Below are 17280 nucleotides of genomic sequence, written 5' to 3'. Positions count from 1 at the left end.
ACAAGATGGAAAAGTTCGTTTTATCCTCGGTTTCACGCGCTGCAAAGAGTTGTGGAAAATCGAATTTGGCGCGAGGTAAGAGACATTCCCGAGGTATTGAACAATTTTATCAAAAATTAAAAAATAAATAACAGAAACACTTCTGTCAGTGAGATATTCAAGTTTGTCAGGGGTTGTGTTTTTTTTTTTGTGGATAAAAATGGAAGAGAAAGCGAGAGTGATTCTTGACTAGAACTAGCGATTTCTGTCCTCAAGGAAGGACTATGACTATGTTTGTTCTCGGGGGACCTTGGCTGTACCGCCACTCACCCCTGCCCCTCTCCCCCGCCCCTCTCCCCTGCCCCTCTCCCCTGCCCCTCTCCCCCGTCCCTCTCCCCTTCCCCCCTTCCCCCGTCCCTCTTCCCTGCCCCTCTCCCTCTTTTTGCATTTCGTCCTTGCAATGAAATTCACTGCGTCCTTTTTAACGTTGATTCACGAAAATTTATATACCTTGTAGACAAGTGTGACTTTATTTATTTTTTTAAGAATGAAAGCTCTTACTCTAGTTTACCGCTAGACAGATTTAGTGGGATAAACAGATTGTTATTTGTATGAATACAATATGAGACGGCAACCACAACTAAAATACTACGTTGCATTTAATGCTACTAATGTTAACATGTTTTTAAAAACATGTTTCCTTCTACGAATAAGAAATATAACATGAATACCGCGAGGGGGTATTTCGTAGCTTCTCTATCCCTCCTCATACCCCTAAGCAGCCGCCTTTTTCTCTAATTCGGATGCACACGTCAGCCTCAAATTTCTAACATTACAAGGAATAGATTTGTAACTTTAATGCTGCAGACAAGTGACTATGTCCATTAAATCTTACCCATAGGTTTTAATTTTTACACCCTCCCCCTTCCCCTTTCTAACCAATCCATTCAAAACATAAACGGTTATAGGTACGTTGATACCATTTAAGGCGTATGAAATGTATTTACAGGGAATCCCATTTTCAAATATATTTTTCTTCAATCGGTTCAGCTAAACAGTTATGTTATTGAAACTATTAGCTGCTAATCTGGGTTTCGTGCAGTGGTGTGCAGCCTGGTGTCGGATTCTTATCATCTCGTGTCCAGCCAACAGTCAAGGTGCCGGCCCGCCTGAGTACCCCTCTCAGCTGAGCTTGACTCGATATGAGTGCAGCTCCATGGGGTCAAGAGAGATGGGCGTGGTGGGGTCCTGTACACCTTGGTCGTACAGCATGGAGAGGGATGTCCGGGTGGCTTGAGACATCGGGAGATCCTTAAATAGCTCACCGAGCTTTAGCTACAACAAAACAAATGATATCGGTAGTTATTATATTTTTGGCCTGAATTTAAAAGAAACAAGAGCTTGGAGACTCTATATTGGGCTAACATACGAGGAATTTCAGTAAAATACGTATCCACATAAATTTCACTGGAAGCTTTGCCAAAAGAGATATGTAAGGCAAAGGGCAGACCGTCAGTACTGGCGCAGTAACCTGTGTCTTGTTCGAAACTATACAGGTATCTAGCTCTACTAAACGGGACCCTAGCTCTGGCTTGGTCAACGGTTCCACTAGCAAAGGAAATGGAGACGGTGAAGAAGGGGGAGACGTAAAAGCCTATGCGCGGGTGAAGTTCCTTTTCGGTCTTTTACCATCTGCGTCTCTTTCGCGCTTATTATTACATGTGCGGTCACCACCACGCGGTTACTTTCACCCCCCTTTTGCGCATAGGCGCAAAATGAAGGGAAAGTTTATCCATCACGACTTCACTTACCTTGCCGCCACTAGCGTCCTTTATACAGCTGCTAGACAAGCCACACTCGTATCCTCTCCTGTGCAACACCATCAGAGCCTCGCCCGATGGCTTCTCCTCCTCGCCTTCAAGCACTGAGCGAAGCATCAGGAGGGACACGTCGCACGGCAGCGGGGACTGCAGACCTGTGAAGCCAGGCGACAGGCTTGTGGCAGTATCCTCGGCGTCGGGTTTGGCCAGGAAGATGAACTGAGGATGCAAGAGGTGCTGGGACAAGAGGTGGGTAAGCAGGGACGGGAAGGCGAGATCTGGGCGTTTATTCTGCGGACAGGAGATATCGCTATTAGCACTACCAGAAAACATCATCATCATCATCATCATCACCATCATAATAATTATCTATTTTATCATCTCAGCATTCAACAAAAACAGGAAAAACATGATAATGTCATCATGAAAATCCATTATAATCGTCCTCAAGAATTACAGTAAGTATATTAAGTATATGCTCATCTGTATCAAGAGCGAAAGCACGTTATTGTTATCATAAACGTGACTTCAGTAAGTGTCTTCTTGACCATTTACATTTAGGAACAAGAAAAAGTATCGCCAAAAGAAATCGATTTCAGTGCCAGCTCTCCCATCTTAAAAAATCCTAGATCCGCTTAACCGCGCGTCCCTGGATGTGATCTTTTATACGAAATTGGGCTTTTTGTCGACGTAAGATTACCTGTTGTGTTGGGGTTTGGAATCGCTCCAGTACGAGACGGAAATGTGATGGCGTCTCTTTGTTATCGGTGACCCCTTGACCAAGGCCTCGGTTGTCGTCTTGTAGCAAACGGCGATCCATCACTACCTCCAGCATACCTAAGAATAAAGGAATAGAATACGAGGCTTCGGTAAAACCAGCTGACGACAATAGACAGGGATAAGAAATACAGTAGACACGCTACTCTAAAGGGAAGACCAACATAAGATTGAGTCATGGAGGCCGATATTGCAAACATTTATGGTAGCAGCAACATCAACATGCAGCGAAAACAACAACACGAGCGAAAACAACAGCTACAACAACAACAGCATCAGCAACAGCAACAACACGAGCGAAAGCAACAATACAACAGCAGCAGCTGCAACACAATCTGCCTAACGCAGGTACAATTACCTGTCTGTAGTCCCGCCACGCCGTTTGGTTGGGCTGAGAGCAGGGAAAGCCTGTGGTTGCTGTCCTCGAGGAAAGCCATGGTCGGCATCGGGTAGAAATTCGCCTGAATAGGCAGCTTGTCAAGTGTGCGGCGCCTTTGATACTAAAGGGATAGTTGATACGTCTTAGAGAATATGAAATGCCTTTATGTAACATGACGAGAATTCATTAACTAATATTGTACTGTAATTTTTTTTTGCTGTGAATTAATGCAAACGCTGTTTGCTTCCCACTTTTAACAATGGTTCATAAGGTTTAACACTCACACTGAAGCCATTGAGGTCACTGTAGAATTCTCGGTTTTTGTTTTGAATGTCTGTTCTTAGCCGCATCACAAATTCCTAGAAAGAAACAAAAGTCATCAAGTCAAAAATACACATATTTGGTCGGCGCATTCATCGTCATAAAAAGACCTTTTGTGCGTATTTTTACCCAAGAATAAACCGTACTATTGGCTTTGTGGTAGTATCATCTTATTGTTCATTCTCGGACGTCAACTGTGTTTTGTATGTCTAAGGAGTTGGCTGATGGCCGGCTAACCTTATAGTTTATACCCAGGACGTCAACTTTGTTCTGTATTTCTAAGGAAACGTCCCGTGCTCGTCTTACCTTGTTGTTCATACTCCGGACGTCAACTGTGTTCTGAATGTCGAGAGAGTGACCCTCAGGCCCATCCGTGCGGTAAAGCCGCACAACATGCACAACATTCGGTAATACTACTCGTACTTCTTGCATCTATGGAAAAGTGAAATAGGAAATAATATGGTACGGTGGAGTGAAATTAGACAACCTCTTGTATAAATAATATGGTACGGTAGAGTGAAGACTCACCACTTTGCCCGAGGTGAAGAACACTGTAGTGTGAGCAGGGACCGTGTGGGGCTGTTAATAGTTATAACGCTTGTCAGTATTACACAATTTTTGTAGAATGTGATACTGAATAAGAAAGTGGCGAAACAAGAGAAACACCAAGAAGCTAGGGAGGTCATGTGGTGTTTGATACCAGTTTTTCCGAGAAAATACAGAACCTTGGCCGGTAGAAAGGAAGTAGACGCTCATTTCTAAGAATGTGGTATTCTCATAAAGTGGTAAGATGGTGCTTCCAAGAATATTAGGGGTTTTCTTAAGAAAAAAAGTGTCCAGTACCTTGGCCGGCCCGTCCGGTAAAAAGAGGTAAGCGCCGCTGCGATCACCGTACGACTTGGTTCCATACGTCATAAACTCGAGGTCAACATTCACGCGGGACCCGTCAGCTTTTGTTGTGATACTCTAATGAGGGACAAAGTGATGAGAGAAAATAGAGAGTATTGGCAGATGTTGTCAATAGTTTGACTGAGGCTTACTTAACTTACAAAACATGGCATTAAATATTTCAATCGCACTTGTATTCCCTTTTTGCTCTCGTTATTCTAGACTCTGGGACAATGGCTGTGTGTCCATCCCTTTCTTCTAATTCCCCTCCTTCACCCCTAACCTACCTTCAGCATGCCTGTGGTACTATCGAATTCAGCGGAGATGAGGTGGTTATTCATCGTTAGCACCTCGGAGCCGGGAGCCTGCAGCTCGATGTTAAAGTGCTCTGAGGTTGGCTTATCCAGGGTATCTCGTGTATAGGAGGTCACTCTGGAGGGTCTGTTATGAGCATCTGACACTGAGCCGAGTTTGACCTTGAAGACCGCGACACCTAATGGTGGCACACTCGCGACGAATAGAAGCTACGAGAGATTTAACAAACTACTATTTCAGAGGCTCTGAGAGGTATTGAACAAAGCAGTATCTACAGTATAACTCTAGATAATCTAGATAATAAATCTCTTCACTATATAATCTAGTGAAGTGGGGACCAATATCATCATAACCATTTCCACCACCACCACCACCACCACCACCTCATATATGAGCTTCAACAAAATCATCGATATTTCTTCATGTATCAGCCAGGAGAGTGGCGATCTTATTTTATGTGATTTTGTGATCTTATATAAATTTAAAAGTAAAATAGGTGGGTGTCTTAAAATGAAAGTGCGTGTATTCCAGAAAAATGTCTTCGCAGCCCCGATGACAACTATTATAATTACCCCCGTCTTCTTTCAACTCCTCCCCGCAATAATCATCACAAACATCACACTCAAAGTCAGGATTTGGTCTCAAGGAATGGGGTTAGTTTCGGCATTTAAATGGCCAGTATCGTCTTCAAGTGTTTTAATTATTTTTAGTTTGAGCCGACCTTCCAATCTTCCGAACCTTATAACATCTGGGTGGTGAGCATTCTCTTTTAAGAGAAAACCATCAAGATCAGGTTGATTATTTTAATAATCAACCTGATCTTGATGGTTTTCGGACTTATGTAGCATCACCATTATCATCATTATCACCCCCTCAATCAACGGCGCCATAATAATACTATTTATCATCGTCTTTATCCTCGATTCAAAAACACAAAAGATAATATCACTCACCTCATATTTCACTGATGAAATCTTGTTCCTTGCATCCCATACCAAGTTTGTTTGACTGATAACAACATCCCCACTACTGTCTCTGACCTGTATAAAAAGTCCAAATACGTTAAATTAGAACTGACAACAGTACATTGAATTGCCACAAACTATAGACTACACTATTACCGTAACAAGTGGGTCAGAGACGAAAAGACTGACGACTTGCTCCCTCTGCTCTGGCAAGGAATTGTAGACATACACGCTCCTTCAACAGCAGAACAATCAAACATTAGCTTTATCACTAGAAGCTAGGCATCCTTGGAGGTTGGAAGGTGGCTCAGTGTGTTAGCGCGTCAGCGTATAGGCTTGGTTCCCGGTGGAGTCATGGCGAGTATCTTTCTGTTTCTCGGCCCTGAATTTGACTTGTTGAACTACAGTATGTGGGCTTACTTAAAGCTTGTTTTCTTCAGTTTTAAGATGGGCATTCTAAATCAGTGTTTTGTATTTTTAATCATTTACGTATGGCTGATATGTGGCATTAAATCTTATTATTTATTTCATTTACAAACTCACCAAGATTGTACACTTACGACAACCATCATTTGCAGAGTGTGGTACTATGTTCATTCCTTGTGAACATGTAGTTCTTGATGATGATCACGCTGTTGTTGTCATAGTTGATGATGATGATTATGTTGGTGTTATTGATGATTACATTACATTGAAGTTGTTCGTTGTTGTTGATGATTGCGTAGTTGTTGTTATTGCTGCTCATGATGATCACGTTACTGATGTTGTTGTACTACTAATTGTACTACACTCACCTTGGAGAGGAAGACAAGATGATGACCTCTTTGATCGGGTTAGCATCTTGGGCAGATCTGTCCTCTCCCTAGAAATAAAAGTAAGCAGCTGTCTATGTAAAACTTTTCCCTCTCGTTCTTTTTTGGCTAGAGAAAAAAAGGGATAAAAAGGGGAAACCAAAGGGCTCTATGATCCAACTCAATGGACACATTGTGACTGAAGCTTGATTTATGGTATCATAACGTTTGAAAATTAGTTATAATGGCCTTACCGGCTTAAGGATGTGTTTTGGTTCTTGTGCTTTATTTGGCGATAGGAGAAACTGCATACACTCCTGCATGACATTCTGCATATCCTGAAGTGACCTGTGCAGTCTGATGACAGCAACAAAATTCGTAAAGAAGACATGTTAGCCACCAATGGATATTGTTCAAGAAATTAAAAGCAATGTCAAACAAGGATTATTTTCCTGCAACTCGCAAGGCAACAATGACGATTAAAAAAAATCAGGTTGCAGAAACATGACACAGGGAAATTCTTCTCACAATGTTGCCAAAAGTAAAAACAATTCTACTGGTAGAAACTCTTGGTCCTGCTCCTGGGTAAAAAACATTTTTACTTTTCCTGCAACTTGCAACACAACAAAAAATTGAATTTTCAAGTTGCAGAACGGGAAGGACTACTTTTTTTTAAAATCGCAACGCAACAAAAATTGCCACTGCCTAATGTAAAATAGCTAAATCAGCTTGTCTTTGTGAAAACCAAATAGCCAACGTCATTAAAAGGTTTCATATAAAGGTGATAGTTCCATTTAGCATCGATATTTACTTCCAAAAGGGGCTACTAAGAATACAGTATCATTTTGGTATTATTTGTCAGCAAGATGATAGTCCCAGATAGCAATCAACACACCTAAATAAACATACAAGTATTCTTAATTTGGTCTTGTCTGACAAATGTTTAAATGTCGATAAATCTCCAATAAATCGGATACCTGTTGCCATAGTCAACTACGACAAAGTCTTTTGCTGTGCCAGTGATGGCGTCATGATGCTGGAACAATCCCATGTTACGCCTGGCATTTGTCAGCAATTGTGATAGCTTGTCTGCAGGATAGTGTGTCACTCCCGCTCGCTTGGCATGAGAGTGGGCAAGGTAGAACAACATCTCTGCACCCCTACGATACAGATAAGCACCCTGACTGTTACTGGAACGCAAGCATAAAAGCAAGCGCAAGAGGTAGCAGCTGCCTGATTTCTGCTTTCAAACAAGTCAGAAAACGCCTTCTTGGTAACATTATATGTATAAAGGCTACATCATAGATTAATATTATAGATTATCATAGATCATAGATTAATTGCAACTTAAAAGTCCAATCTTTTAATACTATATTATTCATTCTAGGCACAATTTGGTACCCTAAAAGATCATACCCATGAAAGGGTTTAATTCAAAAAAAATAATCAAATACTGTACCTGTGGTGTGCTTCCATAACTCTGTCCAAGTTCTTGTAATAGGGCCTTGAGGTGTAATAGCCACTCCAGTAATGGTCATCTCTGTGAATGAAAAAAAAAACAGCTTAAGGGGTTTGTTAGTCGCAGCTGTTTGAACACCATGTTCAGAATGCTGTAAGGTGCAGCGCCAAATCCCTTAATCTAATGTTTAATAAAGCTAATCATTCCTGTTGCAGTTGTGCACATGGGATGACATGGTATTGTAAAAGGCACTGGGGTTGTTTGCAATGGGGATTACAGGAACATTACCTGTCTGCATATGTGTAAAAATCTCCGCTCAGGGAGACAAAGTTAGGTGGCCTCTCTCCTGGATTTGTACCTGTAACAACAAACACTCAGTTATGTAAGTGAAAGGTGATGATGATAGATTACAGGATATTGCAATGTACATCAGAGATAAGATATTATTATGATAATGATGATGACAATGGTAGTAAAAAGAAAAATGTATGAATTGGTGTTGATTATGTTGTTAAGTTGACAGCATCATTAAAGATAATGGTTGTGATAATAAGTGCTGGCAACTGGAGTGACCAAGATGGTGGGTGTGAAGATTTACATATGCAAGACTTGTTGAAATGTAGATTACCTGTCTTCTGGTAAATTGCCTGGAAGTAATCTTTTAGGGTACCAAATTGTGCCTAGAATGAATAATATAGTGCTTTAGCATTGCAAATAAAAAAATATCAAAATACTTACATAATATTAACATACCTGTGCATGCATTTCTGGATGAGAGTTGATGTAGTTAAATATTTTCTGTTAAAGACAAGATTTCAATTACAACTTGTTAGTATATACCAGGTACTAATTAGTACCAGTACTAGTATGAATAAAGTCACATGGATAACCATTTGATTTTTTTTTTCTGTTTTCAAAAATATAATTTTAGTAGGATTATATATTTGGGTACTCCATGGTTTCTTTTGGTCATAGAACAAACCATTTCCCAACTGCCATATGCATGTTTTTTTAATAAATAGTATGCAGATGATTTCTTTCAAGTATAAGCTTAATACAAAAGAGCCCATTTATAAAAGCTCATAAACAGGATTTAGGGTGCAGCACATAAGATCTCTCTGGCAACGGTTCTGGACTCATCAAGCTAGCTAGCACTTGAGCTCCAGTAACTAGCAGAACTCCAGAGCAGCTAAAAGGGTGACTGCACATAAGTGTTGAGATTTGACTTGATTGTATTAGTCCCCCTTTTCCAGCCTGTTGGTTGATATGAGTATATTTCAACTCGTTTTGGTGGTCATTTCACTTTACTGTATGTATGCTATGGATCACCTGATAATTGTCGTATTGTGCAGCAGGCTCCATCTTTAGATCATATCTGAAGTCATCTCCTAATGGGATCAACACCACATTGGTTTTGTAGAGTTTTGCCTTCTTCTTGTATTGATCTAACAGCATAGCTGCCCTAGAGAGAGAAGGGTGTCGACTAAGCATTGTATCTTTACTATCTACCCACTTATGTTACTGTTAGGATAAGTACTGTGTTATGTGATGTATGATGGTGTCCTAGGATTGAGATCAGGAGAACTGGGTGGATAATATGTGGTTGTGAATATGCCATAGTGCTCACATCAGCATTACTCAATAAAAACTTTTGCCCAATCAAAAATTAATTCAATAAAATCAATAAAAGATGATAGGGATGTGTTGACTGTGACATGGCTATTGCATATGTGTACAGTACATGATCTAATTGGTTTGTGTTTATTCTTGAGTCTTTGCCTAACTAACATGGCTATTGCATATGTGTACAGTACATGATCTAATTGGTTTGTATTTATCCTTGAGTCTTAGCCTAACTACGATAGGTTTACCAGTTGCTATACCTTTCTGCCACATTCTGCTCAGTGATGGGGACTGGAGGGATACGCCAAGGGCATGTGACACGCCCACCTGGCAAGCGACGAAAGTCAAACTGGCAACAAATCTGCATGGATGAGTTCAGAAATTTATATATAAGTATTGTTGTCTGAAAAAGTTAAGTTAAAATTAAAACAGTGCAACAGCGTGCAGCGTGCAAGAGGTACCTTTGGATCTGGGCCACATGTGTGTGGTACATCATAGCTGTAGAAGGGCATCATATGGCACAGAATATCAGTACTGGATCCATGATCTAAAGGTAATGTGTGGCAGAGAATATCAGTACTGGATCCATGATCTAAAGGTAATGTGGCAGAGAATATCAGTACTGGATCCATGATCTAAAGGTAATGTGTGGCAGAGAATATCAGTACTGGATCAATGATCTAAAGGTAATGTGTGGCAGAGAATATCAGTACTAGATCCATGATCTAAAGGTAATGTGTGGCAGAGAATATCAGTACTGGATCCATGATCTAAAGGTAATGTGGCAGAGAATACCAGTACTGGATCCATGATCTAAAGGTAATATTGTGGCAGAGAATATCAGTACTGGATCCATGATCTAAAGGTAATGTGGCAGAGAATATTAGTACTGGATCCATGATCTAAAGGTAATGTGTGGCAGAAAATATCAGGTACTGGATCAATGATCTAAAGGTAATGTGGCAGAGAATATCAGTACTGGATCCATGATCTAAAGGTAATGTGTGGTAGAGAATATAAGTACTGGATCCATGATCTAAAGGTAATGTGGCAGAGAATATCAGTACTGGATCCATGATCTAAAGGTAATATGTGGCAGATAATATCAGTACTGTCCATGATCTAAAGGTAATGTGTGGCAGAGAATGTCAGTACTGGATCCATGATCTAAAGGTAATGCAAATAAATAGAGCAGAATGTCTTTAAAACTGTAGTGGAGTTGATAACCTTTAATCCCTGTTTCTTGTGTAGAAGAAAGAATTAGTTTAATTGTTGTATGTTAATTGTATATGTTGGTCTACCCATCCATCTCCCTGTCTGTCTACACCTAGTGTCTCCTCAACTGACTGCCATTTTTTCTTCATCCCTCCTTCTTACTGCTTGACTGACAGACTGAACCATTGACCGTTAAGATCGTCATGTGGTGTGCTCTTTTAATTGTACATACCCCAGATTTGCCTCCACATAAATTCCAGGTTAGTCTCCCTGGCAAGGTGCTTCTTGACCTGGTAATGGGTGCGCTGTATCAACATGCTGTGGAAGCCAATGCGTCGCAGCAAGTATGGCATGGTTGAAGTGTGGCCAAATGGATCAATAGCCCAGCCGGATACAGGCTTGATGTCTAGTAGTAAACAAGAGTGAGCAAGTCAACAAACTTCCGTAATTTAAGGACTAATCATTTGAGATGAGTCTGTAATGAAACCCCACTTATGAAGGAAGGAATGTGACACAGGGGCTAAGTATTATAGGGGTAGGTAAAATGGGAGCATACTGTACCCCCCCTCCCTATTGACCACCAAAAGTTAGATATTCTTATAAAAGAATCTCCTTATGTATTTTGCTTATGATCTTTTTTGACTGCTTACACATTCAGCAAAAACGTTGACATAAAAAATAACACAGATGGCCATCCTTGACATTGCAGTCAAATGTCAGATCAGGGGTGTGATCACAATTACTAGAAATATCATGAGGCTATTTTTTTACACATGCCCCCATTTTTAAGATTAATCAACACCTATGCAATAGTATCACAATACTGTGATTGGTTTATTCTAATTCATTGTAAAAAAAAAAGCACCACTTTCTGCTTCAAACCCTGGTTAATGGCATGTACCCTGGGATCAAGCCATTTCTCAATTGGGCGAAGATGGTTTTTGAGGCATTTCTTACCTGGCCAAGACGACTTTTAAGCCATTTCTCACCTGGGCCAAGATGAATTTTAAAGCATTTCTCAACTGGGCCAAGATTATTTTTAAGGCCTTTCTCACCTGGGCCAAGATGATTTTTAAGGCATTTTTCACATGGGACAAAATGATTTTAAATGTATTTCTTACCTGGGCCAAGATGATTTTTTAGCCATTTCTCGCCTGGGCCAAGATGATTTTTAAGGCATTTGTAATTGGGGTGAAGATGATTCTTAAGGCATTTCTCACCTGGGCCAAGATGATTTATAAGGCATTTCTCACCTTGTCCAACATGATATATAGGGCATTTCTCACCTGGGCCAAGATGATTTTTGATCCACTGATGACCTTCGATCAGTTGGTCTAGCATGGAGTAGAAGTGGGGGTTGGCTTCATCATTCATCACCCACCCTCCAGTCACTAGTTCCATCTGTCCACTCTTGATTTGACTAAAGAATAAAAACAACAAAAAGTCAGTCAAGAGTACAATGCTAGACAAAATGTGTTGCTGTGTCAATTAAAACTTGTGCCTATTGCTACAGAAGTCAATGTTTTCCTCCCATGAAAAAATCACTGGAACCCTCAGAAAGCATGTATTGAGCAACCATATTGGAAGGGGTAAAGGTGGGTGGTGGTATATTTTACCTAAGGAAAAGGGACATTTACTACACCTTTGTCTGCTAGTGTATCTATTGTATATTTTCAAATATGCACGCAAGCTAGTATGACCATATCCCTTCATATTTTTTAATGCTTGCGGTATCCTTGCCTCAATGCCTGCTTCTTTCTATGTGGATCAGCATCCTTCCACCACATGGAAAAATATGAGATCTCTGCCCAGATGAACTTCATGTCTTTGTGTTCAGCTAGAAAATCTACCATGTTGTCCAGGATGTGACGAGTCTGTGTCTGATAATACTGGTCAAGAGACTTGATCCAGCCTATAAAAGAAAAGCAAAATTTGTTTGTAAATTATTGATCAAAGGAAATTTAGGCCCAAACAATTGTCTTAAGCTTTAGTTCTAACTGCAACTTGTGTTCAATATTTGGTGTTCGATTTTTGTTGACTTATTTTACTCTTAAAGACGTTGAAGATCGAGTTTAAATTTGTTTCAAGTCGCCTAACTTCGAATCACTTGCACTTTGTTTGGCTTCCCAAAAGAAGTCCTCTAGTGAGGTAAATTAAACATTGGGTAATTCCAGAAAATATCTGTACCCCCACAACGGGAGGCTTCGTTTTTACCCCCCCCCCCCCCCACCAATGTTTCTGGAAATTCCAAAACGCTCAGCGCTCCCCATGCTTTAGAAATTCCAAACTAACTTACCCCCCATGCTTCTGGAATTTCCATCTCTTGGCAAGACACCCCCGCCCTCCGGAAATGGTTGGGTTTTTTTATTCCTGTAAAGCTTTTGTGGCAAAGTACGCTGGATCTTCAAGCATGTCGTGAGTGATCCTCAAGATTTTGTTTCCATCAAACGAGCGACAAACTAAAAGTTATACAGTATATGTTTTAGCAATGCGAAAGTGCCTGAAAGCAAGACGGCCAACGGCTGGCCATGAGTTTTCGATTGATTGTACAAACAGAGCCGAGCCAATCAGGATCTTTGATTTTTTTAGTTTGCCAGTAAAACAAATTTTGCTTGGGCTTGGTTGATCTACTGTACTGTATAGATCCCAAAATCCTAACAGACTATGTGCTACATAAAACAAACAAACAAACGGCTGCTATGCAGGCTAAACCTTATTTTGAGCCCTAACAGGCGAGATTGCAAGACATTGCTTCAGTTTTATTAGTAGTTTATATTTTGTTTCTAAACCATTCTAGACATGTTACGGGCGAGAAACAGAGATTTAAACAGCAATCTATGCAGTCTTCACAGTTAAGCTTTTCTTTTTGAAAGCCATTCACCTTAGGTGCAGCTGATCCAACTGGAGAGAACAATATAGGTATCCCGATCAAGATAAAAATAGTCCCAGGCGTTGCTTCCAATCTACTTTTTCCAAGGATCGCGATTACGCGTGTTTTGTTATCATACATTTTAGTTGTTGAAGCTTTCGTAAACAAATCAGAGATAAAAACTGCAGCAAAACTCTAGATACTGTAGAAACAAGAGAGATTCCAAATTACTTTCTTACACTTGGATGCTAATTAGTTTCTTCCTGTGCGTCAAACTAGAAAGTTAAAGACTTGGTAAGATGCAAATTCCGTTCGGATTCCCGTCTCAACCTCCCACACCACAGGAAATCTATACTTTGCAACCTCCCCATGCTTTCGGAATTCCAAAATACTGTATGTTGCAGTCGTTGGGGCACGGATATTTTCTGGAATTATCCATTCTCAATCGCATTTTTTAAATTATAATCTTTAAAGAATTTATTTATTTTCAATCAATTTTCAGTTTCTTTAACTGTTCTTTAGATTTTTTGCAGGCAGATAGTTTGGGGCAGCCAGATAGTTGGTGTGAAAACATAATTAGATAATAACCCGAACACTCTTGTATTCAAATTATCTGCAGTCCCCTCCCTCCCTCCACCCCCCCCCCTCCCCCTCCTCTAAACACAGGCACACAATTGCTAGTTCTGCAGCCTCTGCTGTACCTGGGTCATTGTGTGAATGCGGCACCACAAACACCTGAAGGGGGTCCTCCCTGAAAGACTCCTCACTATACTTGATATCCCATCCCTGCTTCCATGCCCCGCCATCAGGATTATTAAACGGCATCACATCCATCATGTCAAGCATCTGAACAATGGAATTATATAGCACCACATTAGCACAAAACAAAGCCTATAACTATACTATACAGTAGCACATAAGTACAAAACAAAGGTTATAATTACACCATACAGTAGCACATTAGTACAAAACAAAGGTTATAATTACACCATACAGTACAGTAGCACATTAGTACAAAACAAAGGTTATAATTACACCATACAGTAGCACATTAGTACAAAACAAAGGTTATAATTACACCATACAGTAGCACATTAGTACAAAACAAAGGTTATAATTTATACAGTACTACAGTATACAGTAGCACATTAGTACAAAACAAAGGTTGAAATTATACCATACAGTAGCACATTAGTAAACAAAAGTTATATAATAAAGTAGTACATTAAGTACAAAACTAAGCCTATAATCATACCATACATAGCACAACAAAGGTTATAATTCATACATCACAGGTGGCCCATTGTGACAGAAGGTCAGCATATGAAGCCACTAACCTTTTGGTTTAAAATTCCATCGAGAGATGGTAAGTTTCTTTATATTTCTCTTACCTAAATTACCTAACGCTACGAGCCAGAGCTCCCAGGAAAAGCTTGAGAATTTTTTTTCAAAAGAAAAGGGTGCCAATGCACATATACTCATACTACTGTATGGGGCTTCATTATATAAAGTAGTAATAATGCAGATTGCAATTTTTCATTACATCAGCCTTATTTCTTGTAATGCATCATACTGTACCTTAACATCAGCTCCTTGCCAAGACTTTGCCCTTGAAAAGCTACAACCATCATCCGACTTTACAATATCTGCTTGCTTTCCCCCATCTTGTTTATGTGTAGGTTTGTGAGTTCTTAAGTTTGGTGTAGTTTTAAAAATGTTTTTTCCCGGTATGTTTGGCATCTCAACTGTAAAATTACTAATTGTTCTTCCATTCCCAATATTTCCAACAGCAACTTGAAGTCTGTTGATGACTTTTCCTGATATTCGCAAGTTGCCTTCTAGCTGATTCATATCATTTTCTAATTGATCTATTGGAAGTTTAAGATGTTTATTAATCTGCAACAGAAGAAGCAATTATTTAAAAATAATTATTGATCATTGACTAGATGAGGACATGCCTGATATAAAAGCAGTTGACACACATTCGTAATAAAAAGACTTTAAGCGTTCCGAATATTCCTTTCCAAAAAGAATCCCCTTCCTTACAGTATTTAAGTCCAGCGCTAACTTCACTTAGCGGAGATATTGAGTAAAGCTTGTAACATATTGAGTGACCCAAAGTGAATGCCAGATCAGGCAGCATTGTTTAAAAGTTATGTTATTTTCCAATTAATTAATTGCAAGTTTAAGATATTTCTTGACCTGAAATAGTTTCTCTATAAAGTCATTGGTGAGATCAATTTGTTTAATGCAGAAGGAGTATATGTCTGCAATAAACAAATGTCATCCAAAACTTGAAGTACAGATTAAGGGGCAATTATTCAGAGAAAGTGAGCAGAAGGAATGCCAGGCAAGGCCACCCACCCCTCATCATACTCACTTTTCACAACAACAAACACAAAATCATTCCATTTTAAAATGAATTCTTCAAATTTTTTCTTATAATCCTGGACTAGAATAAATAGAGTGTTTAGTCTCAAGCTATTAATATTGTTTCAATAATATACAGTACATGGAATTTTAAAACCTTATTGTAGGTATAGCTTTATGTTTTTGTACTATTTCTAGCAAGCAAGTTTAATTAATTAAGTGCAAAACAAAATCACACATCATAGTATACAATAAAAATACAGTATTAATATCTACAATGTGTAAACACTTAACACCTTTGTTTCAAAAGTAGGGCGCAGTGTTTTGGTGTTTATAGTTGGCATCTAAAATGTGTTAATTTATTTAGTATGCTTAATTAAAGGGGATGTCCGAAAGCATGTTTTATAAACTACATTGCAAGTATCCCACACATCATAGTATACAATAAAAATACAGTATTAATATCTACAATGTGTAAACACTTAACGCCTTTGTTTTAAAAGTAGGGCAGCTTTTTGGTGTTTATAGTCGGCATCTAAAATGAGTTAATTTATTTAGTATGCTTAATTAAAGGGGATGTCTGAAAGCATGTTTTATAAACTACATCGCAAGTACAGTGATTGAGTAGTTGTGTTATCTAAAGGCTGGTTCTCACGACGTAAGCGTAAGCAGAGACGGAAGCACATGAGTCTTATGTCGCGTGAGAACCGTCTTGACGAAAGCGCGAGATTTTACGCATGCTCAGTTCATAGTCTAGTGTCCATACCTCCTCTACTAATCGGTTAATTTATGGTTATGTTCCACTTATGCTTCACATGATGTTAGTGTAGCATAGACATGATATTATTAAAACTTCCTGTTCTTCTTGTGCTTATGCTTGCGCTTACGTCGAGCCAGTTCTCATGCGACATAAGACTCTTACGCTTCCATCTTCCCTTACGCTTACGTCCCTCGTGAGAACCAGCCTTAAAAAGCAAGCTCTTAGGGCAAAGCAAATTGGTAAACTACGTTCCACGTGTAAACAAATGATATCTTATAAGCTGTATTGTGGTTCGCATTGTTACAAACTATCCAATGACAACAGTTAGCTTATAACTGCTCAAATCTCCAGTAATCACTTGAGTATTCCTTATAAATTGAAAGTGATATCAAACTATACAAATCTTTCTCTTGCACTAAAAATTAACCCGAAGGTTTTATTTCACTCACTTGGTTATTGAAGACTTCTTGGTAATTCGGTGTCTTGCCTAGTTGATCTACTACCATGTACATTGAGAAAAACAAAACACAAAACATAGCCCCGCCGAGAAGGGCTACCCATTTTTTCATCCTTATAAAAATAAATTTATGTACAAGTTAAACAAGCATTTTAGATGGTTGGACACGAATACAAAATGTGAGTTTTTTACACTCTACGGGAACTTAGTAGCCAAGCCTGTTAGAAAACCATTCAATAAGTTTTCGGATTCAATTTCTTTTGAAGTCGGAGGGTTTTCGTGCTGGTTTGCA

The 17280-nt window shown here is 39.4% G+C and overlaps 1 protein-coding gene across 1 annotated transcript; it reads right to left on the bottom strand.

Annotated features, from left to right (window-relative positions):
• Positions 1–486: 486 nt before the first annotated feature.
• On the bottom strand, positions 487–17202 carry LOC5512609 (alpha-mannosidase 2x). The gene is made up of 27 exons (XM_048724901.1): positions 16981–17202; positions 14980–15297; positions 14103–14247; positions 12273–12444; positions 11819–11952; positions 10765–10938; positions 9779–9864; positions 9578–9678; positions 9024–9156; positions 8448–8492; positions 8323–8374; positions 7983–8052; positions 7695–7775; positions 7213–7395; positions 6490–6592; positions 6239–6306; positions 5601–5679; positions 5433–5519; positions 4452–4688; positions 4120–4242; positions 3805–3855; positions 3583–3708; positions 3240–3314; positions 2935–3076; positions 2500–2636; positions 1791–2090; positions 487–1314 (listed from the first exon to the last, which is right to left on the bottom strand). The coding sequence occupies exons 1-27, from the start codon at positions 17098–17100 to the stop codon at positions 1162–1164; spliced, it is 3495 nt and encodes a 1164-aa protein (XP_048580858.1). The 5' UTR covers positions 17101–17202; the 3' UTR covers positions 487–1161.
• Positions 17203–17280: the final 78 nt, after the last annotated feature.

Source organism: Nematostella vectensis, chromosome 3, assembly GCF_932526225.1.
Source record: "Nematostella vectensis chromosome 3, jaNemVect1.1, whole genome shotgun sequence".
NCBI classification, from domain to species: Eukaryota; Metazoa; Cnidaria; class Anthozoa; order Actiniaria; family Edwardsiidae; genus Nematostella; species Nematostella vectensis.
The sequence above is the reverse complement of the archived record's forward strand: the minus strand, read 5'-3'. Positions and strand labels throughout refer to the sequence as shown.